Source organism: Ammospiza caudacuta, chromosome 22, assembly GCF_027887145.1.
Source record: "Ammospiza caudacuta isolate bAmmCau1 chromosome 22, bAmmCau1.pri, whole genome shotgun sequence".
Taxonomy (NCBI): Eukaryota; Metazoa; Chordata; class Aves; order Passeriformes; family Passerellidae; genus Ammospiza; species Ammospiza caudacuta.
This window is the reverse complement of record NC_080614.1, coordinates 3828625-3852176: the sequence shown is the minus strand read 5'-3', so window position 1 is coordinate 3852176 and position 23552 is coordinate 3828625. Positions and strand designations below refer to the sequence as shown.

The window sequence follows — 23552 nt, the reverse complement described above, 5'->3', positions numbered from 1 at the left end:
CCATCCCCATATCTGCATTTAAAGAGTTTTACTGCCTTCACAGAGGTAAAAACATTTCATGTGCAGTGCCACAATTGTAAAAACACAAATGTTAACACAAGGTAAGAAATAAACTGTTCACCAAGGGCTCCCATGGCCTTGAGGAACACCCAGCACCCCTGCACAGCTCCTATAGTTCCATTCCCATTTCTGCATGGGAAGAGTTGCATTTAAAGAGTTTTAAATCTGCATTTAAAGAGTTTTACTGCCTTCACAAAGCTAAAGACATTTCATGTGCAGTGCCACAATTGTAAAAACACAAATGTTAACACAAGGTAAGAAATAAACTGCTCTTCAAGGGCTCCCATGGCCTTGAGGAACACCCAGGAGCTCTATAGTGCAGAGCTCCTATAGATCCATTCCCATATCTGCCTGGGAAGAGTTGCATTTAAAGAGTTTTAAATCTGCATTTAAAGAGTTTTACTGCCTTCACAGAGGTAAAGACATTTCATGTGCAGTACCACAATTGTAAAAACACAAATGTTAACACAAGGTAAGAAATAAACTGATCTTCAAAGGCTCTGATGGCCTTGAGGAACACCCAGGAGCTCTATAGTGCACAGCTCCTATAGATTCATTCCCATTTCTGCATTTAAAGTTTTACTGCCTTCACAAAGGTAAAGATATTGAAAATGCAGTGCCACAATTGTAACAACACAAATGTTAACACAAGGTAAGAAACAAAGTGTTCTCAGGGGCTGCAGGGGCACCTGAACACCCACCCAGGAACAGAATGTGCCCCTGCTCATCGCCTCTGGAGCTCAGGGCTTCCAGTTAATCATGGGCACTACAGAATTACTATTAATCCACAGCACTCTGCCATTGAGAGGGAAGCATGTGAATAAAGGTGACAGCATGGGTATAAAATTCAAGATGAGGCATTTTTAAATATTTACATAAAGGCAGAACAATCTCCAACTCACACAAACACACCAGGTGCTTTTGCTGCCCCAGTTGCACAGATCTCCAAGAACTGGAGCTGTTTAGTGCTTGAATTTTTAGCAGAGGGGGACATAAACAGCCAGGGCAGGGGCAGCCCTGGGGTATTTGTAGAGGGGAAGGGATGGGCAGCAGCAGAGTTCCAGTTCAGACTTGGTTTTCATGGAAAACCAGACTGGGACCTTAAAGCTGATCCAGTGTCACCCCTGCCATGGCAGGGACACCTCCCCTGTCCCAGGGTGTTCCAGCCTGGCCTTGGGCACTGCCAGGCATCCAGTGGCAGCCACAGCTGCTCTGGGCACTCACAGGGAAGGATTCCTGCTCAAAACCCCATCTAAACTGTCCCTCTTTGTTTAAAACCATTTCCTGTCCTGCCCCTCCATCCCTAGTAAATAATCCCTCTCCACACTTCCTGCAGCTCCCTCGGGCACTGAAAGGCCACAATTAGGTCAGTGCAGAGCTTCTCCAGGATGAACAATCCCAACTCTCCCAGCCTTTCCCACTGTACCAGGGCTGCAGTGAGTGAGGCAGTGACCTCATTCCCCTGCCCCACAATTGCAGGAGCTGAGTCACGGACCCAACCCCCCAAAGCAAAGCACAGCTCCCCCAGGGAATCAATCCCTGCAGCTCCAGCTCACCGGGGATTTTACAGGAGAAAGAGCAAACTGGAATGAATGCTCCACTGAAGGCTGGGAAAAGGAAAAGGCTCTGCCTTTGCAAACAGGGGAGGGCTGAGACAAACCCAGAGCAGCTCAGTGCTGCTCCACACCAGGCTCCCACCCTCCCCTCCATGAAGTAAGAAGGGGAAAACAGTGAATTCCTTCTTCCAGCCACCAAAGGAGAGCAGGGAAGGGCCTGCCTGCATTGGACATGCACTGAGAGAGGGATCCCCTGGCCCCAAGGGAAACCCCAAAGTGAAACCCCAAAGAGAAACCTCCAAGGGAAACCCCAAAGAGAGACCCCAAAGAGAGACCTCCAAGGGAAACCTCAAAATGAAACCTCCAAGGGAAACCCCAAAGAGAGACCTCCAAGGGAAACCCCAAAATGAAACCTCCAAGGGAAACCCCAAAGAGAAACCCCAAAGGGAAACCTCCAAGGGAAACACCAAAGAGAGACCTCAAAGAAAGAGAAACCCCAAAGAGAAACCCCAAAGAAAGAGAAACCCCAAAGAAAGAGAAACCCCAAAGAAAGAGAAACCCCAAAGAAAGAGAAACCCCAAAGCGAAACCTCCAAGGGAAACCTCCAAGGGAAACCCCAAAGAAAGAGAAACCCCAAAGAAAGAGAAACCCCAAAGAAAGAGAAACCTCCAAGGGAAACCTCCAAGGGAAACCCCAAAGAAAGAGAAACCCCAAAGAAAGAGAAACCCCAAAGGGAAACACCAAAGGGAAACCCCAAAGAAGGAGAGACCCCAAAGAGAGACCTCCAAGGGAAACCCCAAAGAGAAACCCCAAAGGCAGTGTGTTGCTAGTTTTAAGATGTTTATAAGAAGGGTGTTGTCCTAATTAAGCAATAATATAAAAAGCAGTGATTAAAGACCAATCAAGTTCACTTTTATCACAGCTATCTATAAAAGAACGTGTGGTTTCTAATAAACTCAACATTTTACCTTCTGAGACTTTATAAATCACTTTTATTTATTTTTTAGTTATCAAATTCACTCATCCTCGATGCAATAACAACAGGAAAGGGGTTTATTTGAGATTTCTCTGTGCTGCCCCAGGGGAGGCTGCATGTGGGACAGCATCCCCAGGGTGACTTTGTCCCTGGACAGGGACAGGGAAAGAAAAGCTGCTCTCCTGCTGCCAGCCAGCAGCTCTGTGCCAGGGGGGAATACAGATTAGCAGCAACACATTTTCCAGGGCATTAGGGAATTTTTAACTCCTCTGTTCTCCCCATTTCTCCCTCTCTTGAAACAAAATAATTAAAAAAAGAAAGGGGAAAACATGTAAAAAATAAAAAAAAATACAGATTTTTTTTTAAATAATAATAAAAAATAAATAAATAAATAAAAATTGCAGAAAGAGCCAAAGGTGAGGTGATTCTGGCATAGTTATTTGGGGAGAAAATTTGATAAAAGACTTGGGAAAATATTCCAGACTACCCAATGCTTCAGCATATAGAAGAGAAGGAAACGAAGATTTCTCTTCTGCCTGTGAGGGGGGGAATTTCTTGTAGCAGTTTAATGACAGCAGCTGTTTGAAATATTAAATATTGATATTTAAATATCCCCATTGCTCCCCTTCTTGAAACAAAATAATAAAAAAGAGAGCGGAAAAATTAAAAAATAAATAAATAAATAAATAAATAAATAAATATTGCAGAAAGAGACAAAGGTGAGGTGATTTTAGCATAGACATTTGTGGGAAACATTTGATAAAATAGTTAGGAAAATATTCCAGACTGCCCAATGCTTCAGCATATAGAAGAGAGGGAAATAAAGATTTCTCTTCTGCCTGTGAGAGGGGGGATTTTTTGTAGCAGTTTTAATGACAGCAGATGTTTGAAATATTTAATATCAATATTTAAATATCCCCATTGCCTCCCTTTCTTGAAACAAAATAACAAAAAAGAGAGGGGGAAAAATTTTTTAAAATATAAATAAATAAATAAATAAATAAACAAACAAATAAAAAATGCAGAAAGAGCCAAAGGTGAGGTGATTCTGGTATAGACATTTGGGGGAAACATTTGATAAAAGAGTTGGGAAAATATTCCAGACTGCCCAATGCTTCAGCATATAGAAGAGAAGGAAATGAAGATTTCTCTTCTGCCTGTGAGAGGGGGGATTTCTTGTAGCAGTTTTAATGACAGCAGCTGTTTGAAATATTAAATATTGATATTAAAATATCCCCACTGTGATTCAATATTAATGCCCCCCCTGCCAATTTATGGAATTCAGTGAATTTCCACCAGTGCCTGGTTTTCTCATTAGCCAGATGTGACCGGTCAGGGTCACATTCTGTGCCTGATCTGCCATGGGCCTGCTCAATTCAACTCTGTGCTCTGTGGCAGAGGGAGCTGCATTTACAAAAAATAAATTAAAATGGCACAGTTGTATTTTCTCCCCTCAGAGACAGATTTTACCTGTAAGAATGCACAGGCAGAGACTCCTGCAGTGGAACCCCAGATCTGGAACAAGGATCCCTTTGATCTCAGGTCCCAGCCTGAGTCACTGCACTGAAGGGAAGGGGGATGCTGTAAATCATCACTTCCCTCAGCATTCCCCGAGTGAGCCACTGCAAATGACCAACTTCCCTTGCCCACATGAAGAGCAGCGAGTTCATTCCTCCTCTTTTCAGTCCAGGATCGTGGAGCTGTCAGGTTTTGCACACACAGCAAACAAAGCCAGGCACCCCTGAGTGCCCAAAGCACCGGAGAGAAACCCCGGAGAGAAACCCCCAGAGAGAAACCCCCGGAGAGAAAACCCCGGAGAGAAAACCCCAGAGAGAAAACCCCAGAGAGGAACCCCAGAGAGAAAACCCCAGAGAGAAAACCCCAGAGAGGAACCCCAGAGAGAAAACCCCAGAGAGAAAACCCCAGAGAGGAACCCCAGAGAGGAACCCCAGAGAGGAACCCCAGAGAGGAAACCCCAGAGAGAAAACCCCAGAGAGGAACCCCAGAGAGGAACCCCAGAGAGAAAACCCCAGAGAGGAACCCCAGAGAGAAAACCCCAGAGAGGAACCCCAGAGAGAAAACCCCAGAGAGAAAACCCCAGAGAGAAAACCCCAGAGAGAAAACCCCAGAGAGGAACCCCAGAGAGAAAACCCCAGAGAGAAAACCCCAGAGAGGAACCCCAGAGCTCTGGATGAAGCTCACCAAACCAAAGAGTGGGAAATTTTAAGTTGTTTGCCCACAGAACCCAGAAATTTGGGAAGTTACATGGAACTGAGGTGCAGGCTGGAACACCAAGCCTTGGTTTTTACTAGATTTCAGTGCAAATTCACAACAAACCCCCTGAAATGAGCAGCACATTGAAGATTAAACCGAAGGCTCTGATCACACACAGGGCAATTCCACCTCAAAGCAAGGAATGGTGCTGCTCCCAGGCAGGAAAAGCCAAAAAAGAGACCCCTGAACCTGTCCCCAGCAAGAAGGAGCAGCACGAAGAGCTGAGGGGCCATGGTGAGTCCCAAACCCCCTTGGGAAGGGCTCCAGAGGAGCCAGGTTTGGGGAAGTGGGGCACAGGGAGGCACATGGAGCAGGGCTGGATGCAGGGACAAAGGGCTGCAGGGACTCTGCTGGGATTTCAGCCCTGGCCTGGCTCCCTAACGAGCTGGGCACTTCGTTAGCGGGCACAGAGCTCCATTCTGTGCCAGCCTCCCCTCCTGCAGCACAGAGCCACAGCTGATGTCACCCTGCACAGAGAGCAGGGGCACGGGACAGGCGCCCAGGCCTTCCAAACCACGACTGAGAATTTAATTTCGAACATTTTTGATTTTCCAAACACAGCACCTTGGTAATGCAGAGCTGGTGAAGATGTGCGTGTGCCCCAGCTGCCACAGCTCTGCAGAATGTCAGGGAACCCTTCCCAAGTTTCCTGAAAATTAATTTTTTTTTACATTTTTAATTTTCCAAACACAGCAGCTTGGTAATGCAGAGCTGGTAAAGATGTGTGCGTGCCCCAGCTTCTACTGCACTGGAGAATGTCAGGGAACCTTTCCCAAGTTTCCAGAGAATTAAAAATTTTTCATATTTTTAATTTTCCAAACACAGCAGCTTGGTAATGCAGTGCTGGTAAAAATGTGTGTGTGTCTGCCACAGCTCTGCAGAATGTCAGGGAACCCTTCCCAAGTTTCCTGAAAATTAATTTTTTTTAACATTTTTAATTTTCCAAACACAGCAGCTTGGTAATGCAGTGGTGGTAAAAATGTGTGTGTGCCTCAGCTGCCACAGCAGTGGAGAACGTCAGGGAACCTTTTCCAGGTTTCCTGAAAACTGGAAAATTTAAAACATTAAAAATTTTTAAACACAGCACCTTGGTAATGCAGTGGTGGTAAAAATGTGTGTGTGTGCCCCAGCTGCCACAGCTCTGGAGAATGTCAGGGAACCCTTCCCAAATTTGCTGAAAATGAAAAATTTTTCACATTTGTAATTTTCCAAACACAGCACCTTGGTAATGCAGTGGTGGTAAAATGTGTGTGTGTCTGCCACAGCTCTGCAGAACGTCAGGGAACCCTTCCCAAGTTTCCTGAAAATTAATTTTTTTTTACATTTTTAATTTTCCAAACACAGCACCTTGGTAATGCAGTGGTGGTAAAAATGTGCATGTGTGCCCCAGCTGCCACAGCAGTGGCGAGTGTCAGGGAACCTTTCCCAAGTTTCCAGAGAATTAAAAATTTTTCATATTTTTCATTTTCCAAACACAGCACCTTGGTAATGCAGTGCTGGTAAAAATGTGTGTGTGCCTCAGCTGCCACTGCACTGGAGAATGTCAGGGAACCTTTTCCAGGTTTCCTGAAAACTGGAAAATTTAAAACGTTAAAAATTTTTAAACACAGCACCTTGGTAATGCAGTGGTGGTAAAAAAGTGCGTGTGCCCCAGCTGCCACAGCACTGGAGAGTGTCAGGGAACCCTTCCCAAGTTTGCTGAAAATGAAAAATTTTTCACATTTGTAATTTTCCAAACACAGCAGCTTGGTAATGCAGAGCTGGTAAAAATGTGTGTGTGTCTGCCACAGCTGCCACAGCTCTGCAGAATGTCAGGGAACCCTTCCCAAGTTTCCTGAAAATTAATTTTTTTTAACATTTTTAATTTTCCAAACACAGCACCTTGGTAATGCAGTGGTGGTAAAAATGTGTGTGTGCCCCAGATGCCACAGCAGTGGAGAATGTCAGGCAACCCTTCCCAAGTTTCCTGAAGTCAGGTAAATCACCTGGTAAAATCCAGGTTTAATTGGAAGCACGATGATCTGATAATCAGGATAATCTGATAATCTGATGATCCAGGACCAGAAGAGCCCCTGGACAAGGTGACACCAGGGCTTAGGAAACACCAGACAAGTTCTTGATTTCTTTGGCATCTAAACCAGATCCCCCCACCCTACACAATCCCTTCAGCACCAGCAGGCAGCCAGAACATCCCCAGTGCCACATCCACACAATTTTGGAGCATTCCCATGGATGGTGACTCCACCATTCCTGGGCAGCCTCTGCCAGGATTTTGGGAGCTTTCCCATGAGGAAATTTTCCCTACATCCAATCCAATCCAATCCTCTGCTGGTGCCACACGAGGCTGCTCCCTCTCCTGCCACTGCTCCCTGGGAGAAGAGCCTGACCCAAATTAAGGCATTTTTGACAATAAATTTGAAATTCAAGAAGCTCTCAGTGTGCCCAGGCTATTGCCCTACTACAATCATATTCCAAATTTATCATCAAGTGGAGGCAAATTGCTTCCCTTTAGATGTAAGGGAGGGAGGTTCAAGGTTAGAAATGTGAGAAAAACAAACTCAGCTGTGGCTGCCCTGGATCCCTGGCAGTGCCCAGGGCCGGGCTGGACAGGGCTGGGACAGAGGGACGTGTCCCTGCCATGGCACAGGGTTTGGAATGGGATCTTTAAGGGCCATTCCAACCCAAACCACCCCATGATTCCATGATTTCCCTGTTCCCCCACCCAGTCTCATGCCATTTCTTATCATTTATTGCCTTTTATTATCACTTCTCACTAATCCCTCCAGGGCTCTTGGAGCAAGGTAATTTTTAATAGGAAGAGGTCACAAGGTTGTGCAGGAGTTTCAGCCACTCTGAACAATGCACACACAGACACTGTGAAAGCTTTTAAACTTCAAAAAAACCTGGAAGAAATCTCTTCCTTTCTCATACAACCACACACAATAAAAAGAGCTGGTTTTAAAAGAGATGATTTTAAAAGCGCTGGTTTTAAAGGGGCTGGGTTCAAAGGGGCTGGTTTTAAACACCAAGATGGAGATTTAGAATCAGAATATCCCAAGCTAGGAAGGACCCACAGGGCCCCTGCAGGACCAAAACACAACATCCTGTGAGTATTTCTAGCACAGGAAAAAAAAGTAAATTTAGTCAGAGAAAAGCAGATGCAGGAAACCAACCCAGGAGCTGGCAGAGCAGCACCACAAAGGCTGAGCCACGAAACAGCAGCTGCTGAGCTGGAGGAGGCTCAGAGCCCTCCCTGGCCCCAAATTCAGCACTCCAGAGGCATCTCTGCCCCAAAGACCCAGGAGAAAAGCTGGAATTCACTGGTTGTCACTGTTCCTGTGTTTGCTTCCACCTCAGCCCACACTGCAGCAGCCCCTGGGGAGATTCTTTGGGTTTAGGATCTGAGCTACGTGAGGGGTTTGCTCCCTCAGAGCTGAGCTGAAATCTGAGGTTTTATTGCCTTCAGAAAGCCCAGAGTGAGTCACAGCAGGAATCAAAAGGTAAATTCTAAATACACACACACAGTCCTGTGGTTCTCTTGCAGCAGGGGAAGCTGCTTGAGAAACAAGAAGTTTTTTCCTTTAAAACTCCAACCACAACACGAGGGGGGGGGATTTTTCTCCTCGCTGAGTTCATCTACAAACTCATTATGTTAATTCTAATTTAAAGACAAAGTTCAGAATAACAGCAGCTCCTCCAAGTCACTCATAACACACTCAGCCCTCCCATCACAAATCAGCTGAAGGCACACACAGAGATTTCTTTGTCTATTAAAATTTCCAAGCACAGCCCCAGCCCCACTGTGGAGAAATCAGGATCAAAGAGAAACCCTCCCCTCCCCACAAACCTTCTCCTGCATCCCTACAGCCCAGAAATCCCAGTTCCCAGCTGGAAAAAAAGAAATAAACCTGAGATTTGTGAGAGATACCGTGTGTACCCTAAATGTGTGTCTCTGCAGCAGCATTTTACAATAAAAGATGGAATTATTTAAGGAAATTTTACTCTTATGGGGCTTCACTTGCACAGCTCCAAGCAGAGCCACTTTCCACCCAGCAATTACAGCTGGATATTTGTGCCACACAGCCAAGGGGTTTTTCACATCAGGCAATTTTATCCCTTCTCCACAAGGAAAACTGATGTTCTCCCAGGCCAGGGAAAAAGGGGCTTTTCAAGCCTGAGTCTCAGGTTTCAGCAGAGCCAGCATTTAATATCAAACTTCACATCTTGTAAGAGGCAACCAAAAATCCCCCAGACCAGGGATTTTCCACTACTCTGGAAGCAGTGGAAAATCCGGAATTTCTGCGAAAAGCCACATTGAAAAACAATTATGCCTCTAAAACAGAAAAAAGAAAAGCAGGAATAGCAGAATTAAAGAGGTGGCTTTGCACAGAGATTGCTCCTGCCAGCCCTGTGACCAATCGAGGCAGGGACAGGTCTGCCACGCTGCTTACATTCCTCCAGGGGGATGAAAAAATTATTTGTTTTTGATTGGCTCTATGCAGAACATTTGCATCTTGTTACTGCTGATATTTTAGCCTTAAAAGTTCTCAGACATTCCTCCAGGGCTTATCTTAAGCACATTTTTATTAAGTTCCCCCTCTCTAAAAAAAAACAAGCTGCAGTGAGTTTTGACGCGCACTGCCTTTGACAATGATAATCTTTGTCCTTCCCAGCTGCAGCAAATTTAAGATAATCTCTTTTCCAAGTGGACTTTATTAATCTTGCCAGTGAAATACCATCCTGAGGTAAAACAATTATTTCCAGTTCAGCTCTGAGTGCCAGCTAAGCCCGTGCTGGGAAAGACAAGCAACATCTGGCAGACTCAATATCTGCAGCAATTACAGGGAATGGTGGAACCAGAAATGTACAAATGTGCGCTGGGCTGGCCTTGGGGACAGCCACCAAAGGAGGGAATGGCTGCAGCCAGCTGGGCTGCCACACGCAGGGACACTGCCATTGTCACAGGGACACTGCCACTAGCACAGGGGCACTGTCATTGGGGCACTGCCCACTGTCATAGCAGTGCTGTCACTGGCACAGGCGCACTGTCACTGTCACTGGGGCACTGCCATACCTGCACTGGCACTGGGGCACTGCCACTGTCACACCTGTACTGTCACTGTCATAGCTATATTGTCATTGTCACACCTGCACTGCCACTGTCACAGGGGCACTGTCACTTTCATAGCTATATTGTCATTGTCACACCTGCACTGCCACTGCCACTGTCACACCTGCACCGCCACTCTCACGGGGCATTGCGATTGTCACTGTCACAGGTGTCACAGGGGCATTGCCACTGTCACAGCAGCACAGCTACTGTCACACTTGCACTGCCATTGTCACCATCACAGCACTACCATCACTGTGACATCTGCACTGCCACAGTTTCACCACCGCTGTCACCATCACAGCAGTACTGTCACTGTCACACTTGCACTGCCACTTGTCACTGCTGCACTGCTGCTGTCACCATTACAGCAGTACTGTCACACCTGCACTGCCACTGTCACCATCACAGCAGTACTGTCACTGTCACACCTGCACTGCTGCTGTCACCATCACAGCAGTACTGTCACTGTCACACTTGCACTGCCACTTGTCACTGCTGCACTGCTGCTGTCACCGCTGCACTGCTGCTGTCACCATTACAGCAGTACTGTCACACCTGCACTGCCACTGTCACCATCACAGCAGTACCGTCACTGTCACACCTGCACTGCTGCTGTCACCACCACTGTCACAGCTACACTGCCACTGTCACCATCACAGCAGTACCGTCACTGTCACACCTGCACTGCTGCTGTCACCATCACAGCAGCACTGTCACTGTCACACTTGCACTGCCACTGTCACCACTACGGCAGTACTGTCACTGTCACACCTGCACTGCTGCTGTCACCACCACTGTCACAGCTACACTGCCACTGTCACCATCACAGCAGTACTGATGCTGTCACAGCTGCACCACCACTGTCACACCTGCACTGTCCCCATCACCACTGTCCCTGTCACCGCCGCTGTGCCAGCTCCCCCCAGGATCTCGGGACGGTGACAGCTCAGCCCAGAGGCAGGGACACATCCCAGCTATCACTGCCACACCTCGCACTGTCACAGCAGAGCCCCCTCGGTCACTGATTAACAATAATTAATTAATTAGGGGGAAAATCCCACTCACTCTCCCCAGGGCCCTCCCTGCCGTGCCCCGGGGCTGCTGAGGCTCCCGAGTGTCCCCACATGGGGACAACGATCCCCAAAGGAGCCAGGCCAGGCTGGGCTCACCCCAACTGCTCCCCCAAAGGCAGATAAAGATAAAACCAGAATTTTCTCCTGAATAACCTGAGGGGACCAACCCCAAACCCGGGGATACAGAGCCTGGATCCCAGCCCTGCTCGGGCTCACCTCCGAGCACCTGAAGCACCACGGCTGATTATTATCATTATTTTCATTGTTATTATCACTTTTATTATTAGTATTAGTATTCTGTCTAGAAAAAAAAAAATCATTTCACCTCAGTGTTTTAAATTTCAAAAAGTGACTCTGCTCTGTTTTAAATTAGCTGTCCCTGAAAATGCTTTTTTATTGAGCTGCCTTCACTGCAAAAGTGCAATCTTGCAGAAACACAGTTTTGCTTTTTCCTGCTAAAAGGGTAACAAGAGGTAAAAATTACAAAATTTCCGATAGATAAACAATAAATTATCTGATTTGGAGTCAGATCTATGTCCAAAAGCTCTTCTAAATGCAAGTATAGCTGGAAAAAAAAAAAGAAAATTAATTTAACTTCCTTTTCCCTCTAAAACTCCTCCAGTTGCTGCACTGAAGTCATAATCTTGTGTAAAACCACGATCATTGCTAAAAACAATATGAGATTAAGGCAGCACAATGAGTAGAAAATGCGCAAAGTTATACATCATTTGAGTAAAATATCATCACCTGGAGGAAAAAGCAAAAGCAGTTTTGGACTGACATATCTGCTGGGTTCCTCATTTTGCCTCAAACACAAACAAAAGCCAGGGTAAAATATGATCAGTGTGCTCGACTGACTGTGCCCTCTCAGAGCTCCGGTTTGCTGTGTGACAACATCCAAGGAAAATTATTTGAGGGAACAGAACAAAGAAAATCACCAAATTTCCCCCAAATGAAGCCATTGCTAATCCCAGAAACTGCACAGGCACAATTCCATTGGCAAGAACATCCTGGGTGATCTCCCACTGTTGTTTCACAGCAGCAAGGCTGCTTTTCCCTTAAAAGAAAGGAAACAAAAGGGATTATTTCCCCTCTGGGTTGCACCAGTTCCCAGGTGGGGCATGTGAGACATCCCAGGTGAGCCCTGCACACCCAGCACTGCCCTGGTGTCCCTCTGATCCCCTGCCTGGCTTTTCCCCACAGCCAAATACTTCAAACCACAAACCTTTGGTGGCCACAAGCTCCTGGGCCAAGCAGCCACCCTGGAAAGGGGGAAAAGCCTCTCTTGCCCCAGGAGATAAATGGAATTATCAATATCTGCTTAAGGGTCTTTGGCTATGGGCTGGGGGCTGCTGGGTGAGGTGACAAGGCCTGGCTGCTCCACAAAGGCTGTGGGCTCTGCTGGCTCTCAGACTGAGCAATAAAAAGTTCTTTTCCTTTTCCTTTTCTTTCCATTTCTTTTTCCTTCCTTCTTTCCCTGCTCACACACCTGGGCTGGGGGCCTGTGCTGGTGCCCAGCTCTCCATAAACCCCAGACAGGCACAAGGCTCCTCCTGTCCCACCTGGAGCTCTTTGGGCCCCCTAAATAAACCCAGAGCATCCAAGGGATCCCAGCAGGGTGAGGGAACCCCAAAGAGGGCATTTAGTGCACACACACACACAGAGAGGTGCCAGAGCAGCCCAGCCCTGCACAAACTCCATGCAAGCCCTGCAGCACCCAGAGAATTCTCACAGCTCACTCCTGCTCCCTGAGCCCACCCAAGGCACCTCAAAGCCCTGAGGAAAAAGCCAAACCCCCAAAAACAAGGGTGTGCTGTCCGTGTGGGACTGAAGGTCACAGAACCAACTCCGGCTCCAGAGAAACGAGCACCCATCCAACGCACGCTGCAGACACAACACCACCAACGTGGGGTGGAACGTGTTGATTCCTGTTAATTACTTTTGTTTTCCCCACAAGGAAAACACCTTTCAAGGGCAGGAATAAGATCTGAGGCTCCCCTTTGCTCTGCTGAATTTATCTGGTTCATGCAACCCTTGAGTGTGTAAGAAAGACTGGGGGGAAAATGTGCTTTACACAAGTGAGTAAAAGCAGTAAACCTGAACCTCAAGGCCCACAAGTCTCCTCTTCCCCCAGAAGCAGGAATAAATGAAATATCCATGGAAAAAGGAGAAGCAGCCCCAAGTTTTGGTGACACATCCCACACCCCACATGCTGTGGGATCCCTTTTCCCCATCCAGCACCACTTTTTGTGCTCCCTGCTCCTCCCATTCCTCGGGACCGGCCACAGAAACCAAAACCAGCTCTTGCCACCACAGCAGCAGGCTGGAAAACAGAGAGCAGCTCCTTTCTCCAGCCACAGCAGGGACAGAGCACCCGAGGCACCCCCAGGGACAGGCACCAGCCCAGGACAGGGGCACAGAGCCCAGCTGGGGCACCAAACCCTCCTAGGAAATGTTATCACCTCCCTGTCCAAATGTTATCACCTCCCTGTCCAAACCCACAGCCACATCAGTCTGGAAATATTTCATATTGTTCTGATCTGACAAACCAAGCTGGAGCATTGCAAATGAAATAAAAAAGGGACAAAGGAATGATTAAATACAAAGCAGCTTCTACATTAAGACTGAATGGGATTCCTCAGTCTAGGAATCAAATGGGAGATAGATGTGAGAGGTTTGCAACAGCGTGAATGGCCTAGGAAATGGGGACAGGGGAAAATTTGTTTGGATTTGTCACAAAAAAGGAACTAGAGGGCCTGAAAATGTTGTTAGACAAAAACTACATCTATGTGTAAGGGCTACATAGAAAAAGGGTCTGGAGAGGCAGCATATGGGACAGAGGTGTGCAAGAAATCCATTGCATCGCATTGATGGAGACCTCACCTAGAGCTGATTCCAGGCTGTTACAAAAGCTGCCCTGAGCTCACTGCAGTCTGCAAAGCCGGGCAGAGAGACCCGGCCCCGCTCCGCAGGCCACGGAGCCGGGAAATAATGCGGGAAATGAGGCCGGATCCGGGGGGCTCTGCAGGGAAAACCCCGGCCCCGAGGGCAGGAAATGCATTTTGAGGCTAAACCCGCCCAAACTGCAGCCGGGAGAGCGCACGGCAGCCCGAAGGGCAGCAGCTCCGCACACAATGCAGGAATCTCCTGCAGAAGCCCAAGTACATTTTTTTCCCCTCTGGCCTCCATCTCTGCCACACAAACAGCGATCCAAGGGAACGCCATCCATCACCATTCCAAGCCCATCCACAGGCCAGGGGACACCTCCAGACCCGCCGGCCTTACAAAGGCTTTTGTTTTGGCCAATTCCGAGCAACATCTCGGAGTGCAAACCCTGCCCTGCAGTATTTGCAACCCAAATATTGCAGCGCTGAGCTCATTTCAGGGAGCTGGCACACACGGGCGACTACTGGAGTAATCAGACCAAAAAAAAAAAAAATAAAAAAAAACTGAAGGCGAGCTAAATTTAGGAGTAACTATGCGATGCAATATTAATAATGGATTAGTTCCCTTCCAAACAAAAAACTATATATACGTATATATGTGTGTATATATATATATATATATATATATATTGTTTTTTAAGTTAAGCTGACAATTTTCCTTGCAAGATCCAGGCTCTCCATCCCCGCAGGGATGCACCCCACAGTTTTCTGGGTATCAAAGGATGTTCAACCCCCAAACCCCCGGGCGAAAAACCCCTCCAGGAGCCCGGGGACGCAGCGAGCCCCGGGCAGGGGGAGCCGGTGCCCGCTGTCCCCGGGCGCTCCCGGGGAGGGCTGGCCCCGTTTCCCCGCAGTGCAGCGCGGACCGCCCGCATCCCCCATCACTCACTTCCTCTTGTACTCGTCGCGCTCCCGCTTGACTTTGGCCAGCACGTTGTAGAGGGCGCGGATCTCGGGCGTGATGGTGTCGATCTGCACCCCGACGCCGTCCGGGTGCACCCAGGACACGCCGGGGCCCTGCACGGTCTCCAGGCCGCCGCCGCCGGTGCGCCGCACCTGGGTGTAGCTCCAGATGGTGCCGGGCAGGCGCCCGTAGTGCGGCGGCGACGGCAGCGGCCCGTGCCCGGGGCCCGGCGGCGGCACCAGCGGCGGGGTCCCGCCGTCCGTCTGCACCGCCTGGTCCCGGGAGAAGGTCTTGTAGCGCAGCCGGCGGTCGCGCTCGCTCTGCTGGGCCGCCAGCTGCTTCTCCAGCAGCCGGTTCCGCCGCTCCAGCTCGTGCACCTTGGCCAGGAAGCAGCGGAACCGCACGTTCAGCCCCTTGAGCAGGTGGATGTTGGAGCCCAGGTCGTTCCGCAGCGCCGCCGTCACCGGCGGGCCCCCCCCGGCCGCCGCGGGGCCGCCGCCGCCGGGGCCCAGCGGGCAGGAGGAGGCGGCGGCGGCGGCGGCGGTGGGGGAGAAGGCGCGGGCCATCTCCCCGAAGAGCAGCGAGTTCATGGCGGAGGGGCGGTGGCGGAGGGTCTGGCGGTGATGGACGGGCCGGCGGTGGCGGAGGGTCCGGCGGTGATGGACGGTCCCGGCGGTGCGGAGCGGCCGCGCCGGTGCCGCCGCTGTCTCTGCGGCCGCCGCCGCGCTCCGGGGGCTCTGAGGGCTCTGGGCGGGAGCGCGGGGCGGGACCGGCCCCGCCTCCACCGCCCGCGCCGCGGCCGAGGCACCGTCCATACCCCCAAACCACGCCCCCTATTTCCATATACACACCTTCATTTCCATAACCACGCCCCGTATCTCTATACGCAGCGCCTCATTTACATAACCACGCCCCATTGCCGTATCCCTGTGCAGTCCATAGCCACGCCCCTCACCATTACAACGCTGCTCATTTGCATGGCCCCGCCCCGCCGTGCAGCAGCCACGCCCTCCACGTGTCCGCGGGTTCGATGGATTTTGGGGAGCCCGCGGGGTCCCCGCATTGAGCTGGAGCCGGGCGGGAGAGCGGGAATGTCCCCCCGAGAATGAATGATCCCCCCGGGGAGGAGAAGGGGTGCGGGGACACCGCAGCTCCTCCGGGGATGCAGGGGATGGAGGGAGCCCGCAGGAGGAGCTGCATCGGGAGCTGGGCTGGCCGGACAGGGGGGAACGGGTAAAAACGGAAGGAGGGAAATTTTGGGTATTGGGCAGCAATATGATCGTGGATATCGGGCAGCAATGCAATTGTGGATATTGGGCAGCAACACAATGGTAGATATCAGGCGCCAATGTAACTTTGGATATTGGGCACAACATAATTGTGGATATCCAGCAGCAATATAATTGTGGATATTGGGACGCAATATAATTTTGAATATTGGGCAGCAATATGATTGTGGATATCAAGCAGCAATACAATTGTGGATATTGGGCACCAATGTAATTTTGAGTATTGGGCAGCAATATAATCGTGGATATTGGACAGCAATTCAATTTTGAATATTGGGCACAACATAATTGTGGATATCAAGCAGCAGTATAATTGTGGATATTGGGCAAAATATAATTGTGGATATTGGGAACAATATCATTGTGGATTTTGGGCACCAATATAATTTTGAGTACTGGGCACCAATATAATTTTGGATATTGGGCAGCAATGCAATTGTGGATATTGGGCACAATATAATTGTGGATTTTGGGCTCAATATAATTGTGCATATTGAGAACAATATAATTTTGGATATCAGGTACCAATATAATTGTGGGTATTGGGCACCAATATAATTTTGGATATCGGGCACCGTGCAATTGTGGATTTTGGGCACAATACAATTACGGGTATTGGGCAGCCTGTGAGGGTGGCACAGCTGGCACAGGGGCACACAGAGCCGTGGCTGCCCAGCTGTGGTGCCAGCTCTCAGGGCAGGCTGGGCAGGGCCGGGAGGGTGGGATTGGGATTGTCCCATCCGTGGCAGGGCTGGGCACAGGAGATATTTCAGGTCCATCCCAACCCCTCAGCGCTCTGTGATGCCACGGTCAGGTCAGATCAGACTCAGTTATAAACCCTGGGTTTTGTTATCCCGCAGCAGGGCCCTGCCTAAGTGCTAAATAACGCTGATATTATAATAATTAAGTTATTAAATGAACGTTTCCCAACTGTTGCTCCCAGACCTCTGGGCAATCAAAGGATATTGTTTAATTGAATGATGTGATCATTGCTCTGCTGGCAATGGTGCAAGGGAAACACGGGGACAGCTCTGTCAGGATGGTGCAAAGCTGCAGGAACACCCAAATGGCATTTCTGAAATAAAACCGTGGGACTTGCTGGTTGTATTTATATTTATATTTATATATTCATATGTATATATTCATATGTATATTATATATTTTTATATATTTCATTTATATAATTATTTTTATTTTTATATATTTCTATATTTTTTTGCATTTATGTTTATATTTCTATATTTTTGATATATCTTATTCATATTGTTTTTAATTTTTTTATATTTTATATGTAATTTTTAATTTTTGCATTTAGATTTCTATATTTTGATATATCTTATCCATATTTAGATTTATATTATATATTTAGATCTTATATATAGATTTAGATTTATATACGTCTTGTATATATTCAGATTTATATACATCTTATATATATTTAGAATATATTTATATATATTTAGATTTATAGTTAGATTTATAGTTAGATTTATTTAATATTTTACATTTTATATTTTATATGTCAACATTTTAATTTGTCTTTATATTTCTATGTTTTGAAATACCATATATATTTAGATTTATATTTTAGATTTATACTTGAATATATAAATACACGTTTATAGTTCTGCATCATTTTATATTTATATTTATATTTATATTTATATTTATATTTATATTTATATTTATATTTATATTTATATTTATATTTATATTTATTTAACCCCGCTTGCTGAAACTCCCGCAGCACCTGCAGCCACGCTCAGCACCGAAACCAGGGCTCTTCAAAGGGCTCTGCTATTTCATGTGTCACTAACCTGCGTTTTGCCAGCACCTCCTGGAAAAAAAAAAAAATTAAATAAAAGTGCTGGGTGGAGGTGCCTCATTAAGGGAGTGACTCAGAGCAGCGCCTGAAGGATCTGTCTGTGCCCTGGGCCGCCCTGCAGAGCCACAAAAACACCCAGAAAAAGCAAAAATTGGCTCAAACTGCCCGGAATGGGGGCAGAGTTTGGGGCAGCGCTGGCCAGGGGTGGGTTTGTCCAGATTTGGGAAATTCCAGGGCTTGGAAGCACCTGGGGATGGGATGGGATTCAAGGTCCCCTCCAGCCCAAACCCTGCAGGATTTTATGGATTTCCCTGGGTTTGGCACCTCACTGGTGGTGCTGGAAGGAGCTGGGGGATTGCAGAGCCCTGTGGTCAGCAGCTGAGTTTTGGTTTCATTTTTTAAAATTTTTCTCCCTTCCCTTTAATTTTTTATAAATTTTTATCATTTTTTTCCTTCCCTATCATTTTTTTATCATTTTTTTGGTTTCATTTTTTTATCATTTTTTCCCTTGAGAAAGCAGGAAAGCCCCCGAGGGGGGACAAACCAGGCAATGAAAGGTTTGGTTCCTGCCCTGTGGTCCTGCAGCTCCCTGGATCCACCAGCACCCATCCCAAGGTTATTAAATCTAATTATTCCTTTCCCTAATGAGCTCCAGCCCCTCCCTGGGGCAGCCACGGTCACCCCCAGGCTCCCCCTGTGCTGTGGCCCCACTGAATCCCCCTGAATTAATGACAGACATTAATTGATTAATTAATTAACCCTGGCAGGGGGAGATGGGAATGGCCACCCTGACGATGCCACCCATTATAACAACACACATCTGTTTGTTTCTTTGGGTTTCTGTTTGTTTGTTTGATGGGTTTGCTCCCAGCTGCTCCACCCAAACCCAGGCTGGAGCAGGGATTGGGGTATCCAGGCCCTTGGATTTGGTTTTGCACTCTTTATTTTTTGGTTTTGCACTCTTTTTTTTTTTTGTTTTGCACTCATTTTCTTTTCCCTGTGGCAGCTCCCTGCACTCCCCAGCCTCGGGAGTTTTCAGGGCTGCTCTCTAAAAATGGGCTCCGATTTTTAATGTGAATTTTCCTGCATCCTTTGAGGCTCTGTTAGCCTGGCACTCATGGAAGGTTATTTTTTCCTTGGTAAAATCACCATTTTCCAGTCAAACTGAGTGTCCTGGGGTGACTTTAGGATGCTTATACCCCCATTTGTCTGTTTAGCCCAGAAATGAGTTTTAAGGCTGGCTCTGAGAGCTTTTCAGAAACTGCATTTGCTCCCCCACATCCCCGTCCTGGGCTGGGCCGTCTGCAGCACAGACAGACAGACAGACAGCAGGACAGAGCTCTCCTTTGCTTTTAGTTACTTTTCAGCTCTCTGAGGCAGAGAAGTTCCCTGGACTGTGGTTTTGGTTTTTCTTTTTCTTTGGACATTTTAAATCTGCTCTGCACTGAACGCCCCAAAGAGCACAGGGAGCTCTCCCCTGTGGCCACCTGGGCCTGGAGGGGCTGATAAGAGATTGATAAGAGACTGATAAGAGACTGAGTGAGCTGAGGCACAGCCCACTGAGGGATTTTCTGAGTTTGCCATCTCTTCAGAGCACTGAGAGGTTCTATAGTTTAATATTGTTCATTTTTATGCTGGTGAATGCTTTGCCTGTTAAATAAAAAGGGGGTTTTTTTTTCACTTTTCTCCAAGGAAATCCTTTCCCAAACCAGTCAGAGGAGGGGCTGCTGGAATCTGCCTTTCTAGAGGAGCCCCTTTGGAGGTTTTCCCCCAGATTTTCCCCAAACCAGGACAGCAACCCAAACCCACCCCAGGGGCTGGTGGCATCGCCAGGGTTGGTTCGTGTGTGTTTGCACAAACCTCCCTCTGAAATGAGCAAAATTCCTCTGGTTCAACACCCACAGAACTCCCCAGGCCCCCAAATGCCCTCAGTGACTGCAGAGGCTCCTGCTGGGCCGGGATTTTCTCATCATTTTCTCATTTCTCACATCAGGTGAGGCTGCAGCCCCTGACCCTCCCTCGGGCCTGTGGGATTGCCTGAAAACAGAGCCAGACAAAATCAAGGCAAATTATTTATTTATTGAAGGGGTTTCAGATACATCTCAGGAAGCCCCAGGGGCTGCACCCAAAAATGAACCACGGCTCACTCGTGGATTTTCACACTTTTATAACTTTGCTCCATTTGCATATTGGGGGTGAATCATCCAATTACAGCTTCAGCTAATGAAGTCATTCACCCCAAGTTTGCTCCCCCCAGCTCCCTTTTGTTGAATCTCTGGGGGCCTGAGGCAGTGAGGTGTCCTTGAGTGCCAGGCCTGGAGAGGAATTGCTGTGTGTGCCCCAAACGGGAGAACAGCAGCTGGCACTGCGTGTGGGGTTTGGAGTCACACACTAAAGAACTGCAGGGTTATAGTACAAATTACAAACTGCAAATACAAATAATAAAAAATATCTTAAATAAATATATGAAAGGCTGAGGCATCAGGTCCACCTCAGTGCTGCTGTCTGAGGGACCAGAGGTGCACCTGGGGCTGGGGTGGCTCCCTGGGGCTCTCACCTTGCACCTTTCCTGGCTCAGGGTGTTTGTCTGAAAGCAGGAGAATCTTCAACAGCCCACCCCAAAATGCTTGGGTTTTAGCACAGAGCCCGTGATGGGGCACGAGCATCAGCAGGGGGTTGTCACAGACATCTTTTATGAAAAATCCTTTCCTTAGGATTTCTCCTCCTGAGAAGCTGAGAGGCCTCAGGAACAAAATGTAAACAATGGTTATCTGCTGCTGTGGAATGCAACAGGTGCATCTGGGATTGGTCTCATGTGGTTGTTTTTAATTAATGGCCAATCACAGCCAGCTGGCTCAGACTCTCCGTCCGAGACACAAGCCTTTGCTATCGTTCTTTCTTTTTCTATTCTTAGCTAGGCTTCTGATGAAATCCTTTCTTCTATTCTTTTAATATAGTTTTAATATAATATATATCATAAAATAATAAATCAAGCCTTCTGAAACACGGAGTCAGATCCTCGTCTCTTCCCTCATCCTCGGACCCCTCTGAACACGGTCACAGGGGGTGGCATCAGTCCCATCCCGGTTGGGATTTTGGCAGCAAAGCCTCTCCCAGCCCAGCAGCTCCGGTGGGAAGGGGGCAGGAGCTGCCCTGCCCTGCCCGGGCACGATGGGCAGAGCTGGGCACAGCTCCGGAGCCTTTGAATGGGCACAGCTCGTGGGCACAGAGCCGGGCACAGCCCCGGAGCCTGTGGGTGGGCACAGAGCCGGGCACAGCCCCGGAGCTGACTCAGCACCACCGAAAGCCCGATGGTGCCACCAGGGCCAGGCCCTCCGGGTGTCACCGGCCGGGAAGGGTGACCCGGGTCAGCCCCGGGTGGTGCCATTCAGGAACCTTTGGATGGTGCCAGGGTCTCCACCCGGGCTCGGAGGCGTTTGTGCCGCTGGCAGTGCGTGGGAGGGATGAGTCCCACAGGGCAGCAGCTTCTCCTCCTCCCCGCACCTTTCTGCCTTTAAAGGAGGTTTCTCTTCCCCAGGCCGTGTTTGCTCCCCGGCTTTGTCCCCTCCCTGTCCCGGCAGCTCAGGGACGGAGGAGCCGCTGCCGAAACCCAAACCCGGCACCTCCTGCCATTGTCACTGCAGGACACGAAACAGCACGATGGGCACACACACACCGCTGTTCAAGGCAAAAAAGGGAAGTTTATTTTTTGACTCTAACATTTATAGTTTTCTAAGAGTGACAGTGGATAGGAGGGTGACAGTGCCACCTCTCCAATGACACTGAACAATCTAACAGCCCATCAAATTTCTCTTCTTCCATAAAAGAATGCAAGACAATGAGTTATTTACAGAAAGTGTGTGAGAAAGTTTGTTACAATAATGTAAACATCAGAAGGCTTAGAGAATCTTAAAAAATCAGGGCAACAGGCTCGTTCCTGTGTCGCTATAGGACACTAAAGAACACAAGCGCACACCGCTGTTCTCAAGGTGAAGAAAAAGGGAAGTTTATCTTTTGACTGTAACATTTATAGATTTCTAAAAGTGACAGTGGATTGGAGGGTGACAGTGCCACCTCTCCAATGACACTGAACAATCTAACAGCCCATCAAATTTCTCTTCTTCCATAAAAGAATGCAAGACAATGAGTTATTTACAAAAAAAAATGTGTGAGAAAGTTCAATAATGTGAACATCAGAAGGCTTAGAAAATCTTAAAAAATCCGGGCGACAGGTTCGTTCCTGTGTCACTATAGGACACTAAAGAACACAAGCTCACACTGCTGTTCGCAAGGTGAAGAAAAAGGGAAGTTTATTTTCTGACTCTAACATTTATAGTTTTCCAAGAGTGACAGTGGATTGGAGGGTGACAGTGCCACCTCTCCAATGACACTGGACAGACCAACAGTCCATCAACTTTCTCCTTCTCTATAAAGGAATGGAAAACAATGAATTATTTACAGAAAGTGTGTGAGAAAGTTTGTTACAAGAATATCAACATCAGAAGGCTTAGAAAATGTTAAAAAATCAGGGCGACATGCTGGTTCCTGCACTCACAAACCCTCATTTACCCGCATTTTTGGGTTTTGGGGGGTCAGCAGCACAAACAGACCCAGCAATAGGAGGGAGGATGCTCTGGCACAGCCCCGGGCCGGGGATGCGCGGGAGGGACCGGCCCAGCCCGGCGGGCTGATCTCCATGGAGAGCTGTCAGTGTTTTGCAAACAAAGCCGCGAAGGGGATGAAGGAGGAGGTGAAGGAGGAGATGAAGGAGGAGGTGAAGGAGGAGGTGAAGGAGGAGGTGAAGGAGGGGATGAAGGAGGGGATGAAGGAGGAGGTGAAGGAGGAGGTGAAGGAGGGGATGAAGGAGGAGGTGAAGGAGGAGGTGAAGGAGGGGATGAAGGAGGAGGTGAAGGAGGGGATGAAGGAGGGGATGAAGGAGGAGGTGAAGGAGGAGGTGAAGGAGGGGATGAAGGAGGAGGTGAAGGAGGAGATGAAGGAGGAGATGAAGGAGGAGGTGAAGGAGGAGATGAAGGAGGAGGTGAAGGAGGGGATGAAGGAGGAGATGAAGGAGGAGATGAAGGAGGAGATGAAGGAGGAGATGAAGGAGGAGGTGAAGGAGGGGATGAAGGAGGAGGTGAAGGAGGGGATGAAGGAGGGGATGAAGGAGGGGATGAAGGAGGGGATGAAGGAGGAGGTGAAGGAGGGGATGAAGGAGGGGATGAAGGAGGGGATGAAGGAGGAGATGAAGGAGGGGATGAAGGAGGGGATGAAGGAGGAGGTGAAGGAGGAGGTGAAGGAGGAGGTGAAGGAGGGGATGAAGGAGGAGGTGAAGGAGGGGATGAAGGAGGGGATGAAGGAGGGGATGAAGGAGGAGATGAAGGAGGGGATGAAGGAGGGGATGAAGGAGGAGATGAAGGAGGAGATGAAGGAGGAGGTGAAGGAGGAGGTGAAGGAGGGGATGAAGGAGGGGATGAAGGAGGAGATGAAGGAGGAGGTGAAGGAGGAGGTGAAGGAGGGGATGAAGGAGGAGATGAAGG

The 23552-nt window shown here is 48.3% G+C and overlaps 1 protein-coding gene across 1 annotated transcript in view; it reads right to left on the bottom strand.

The window, feature by feature from the left end:
* IFFO2 (intermediate filament family orphan 2) overlaps window positions 1-15491 on the bottom strand; it is a 54893-nt gene extending 39402 nt beyond the window's left edge. The window contains exon 1 of the mRNA XM_058818822.1: window positions 14887-15491. Coding sequence (XP_058674805.1) covers window positions 14887-15491 — 605 coding nt within the window. The remainder of the gene's footprint in view (window positions 1-14886) is intronic.
* Between the last annotated feature and the right edge of the window lie 8061 nt (window positions 15492-23552).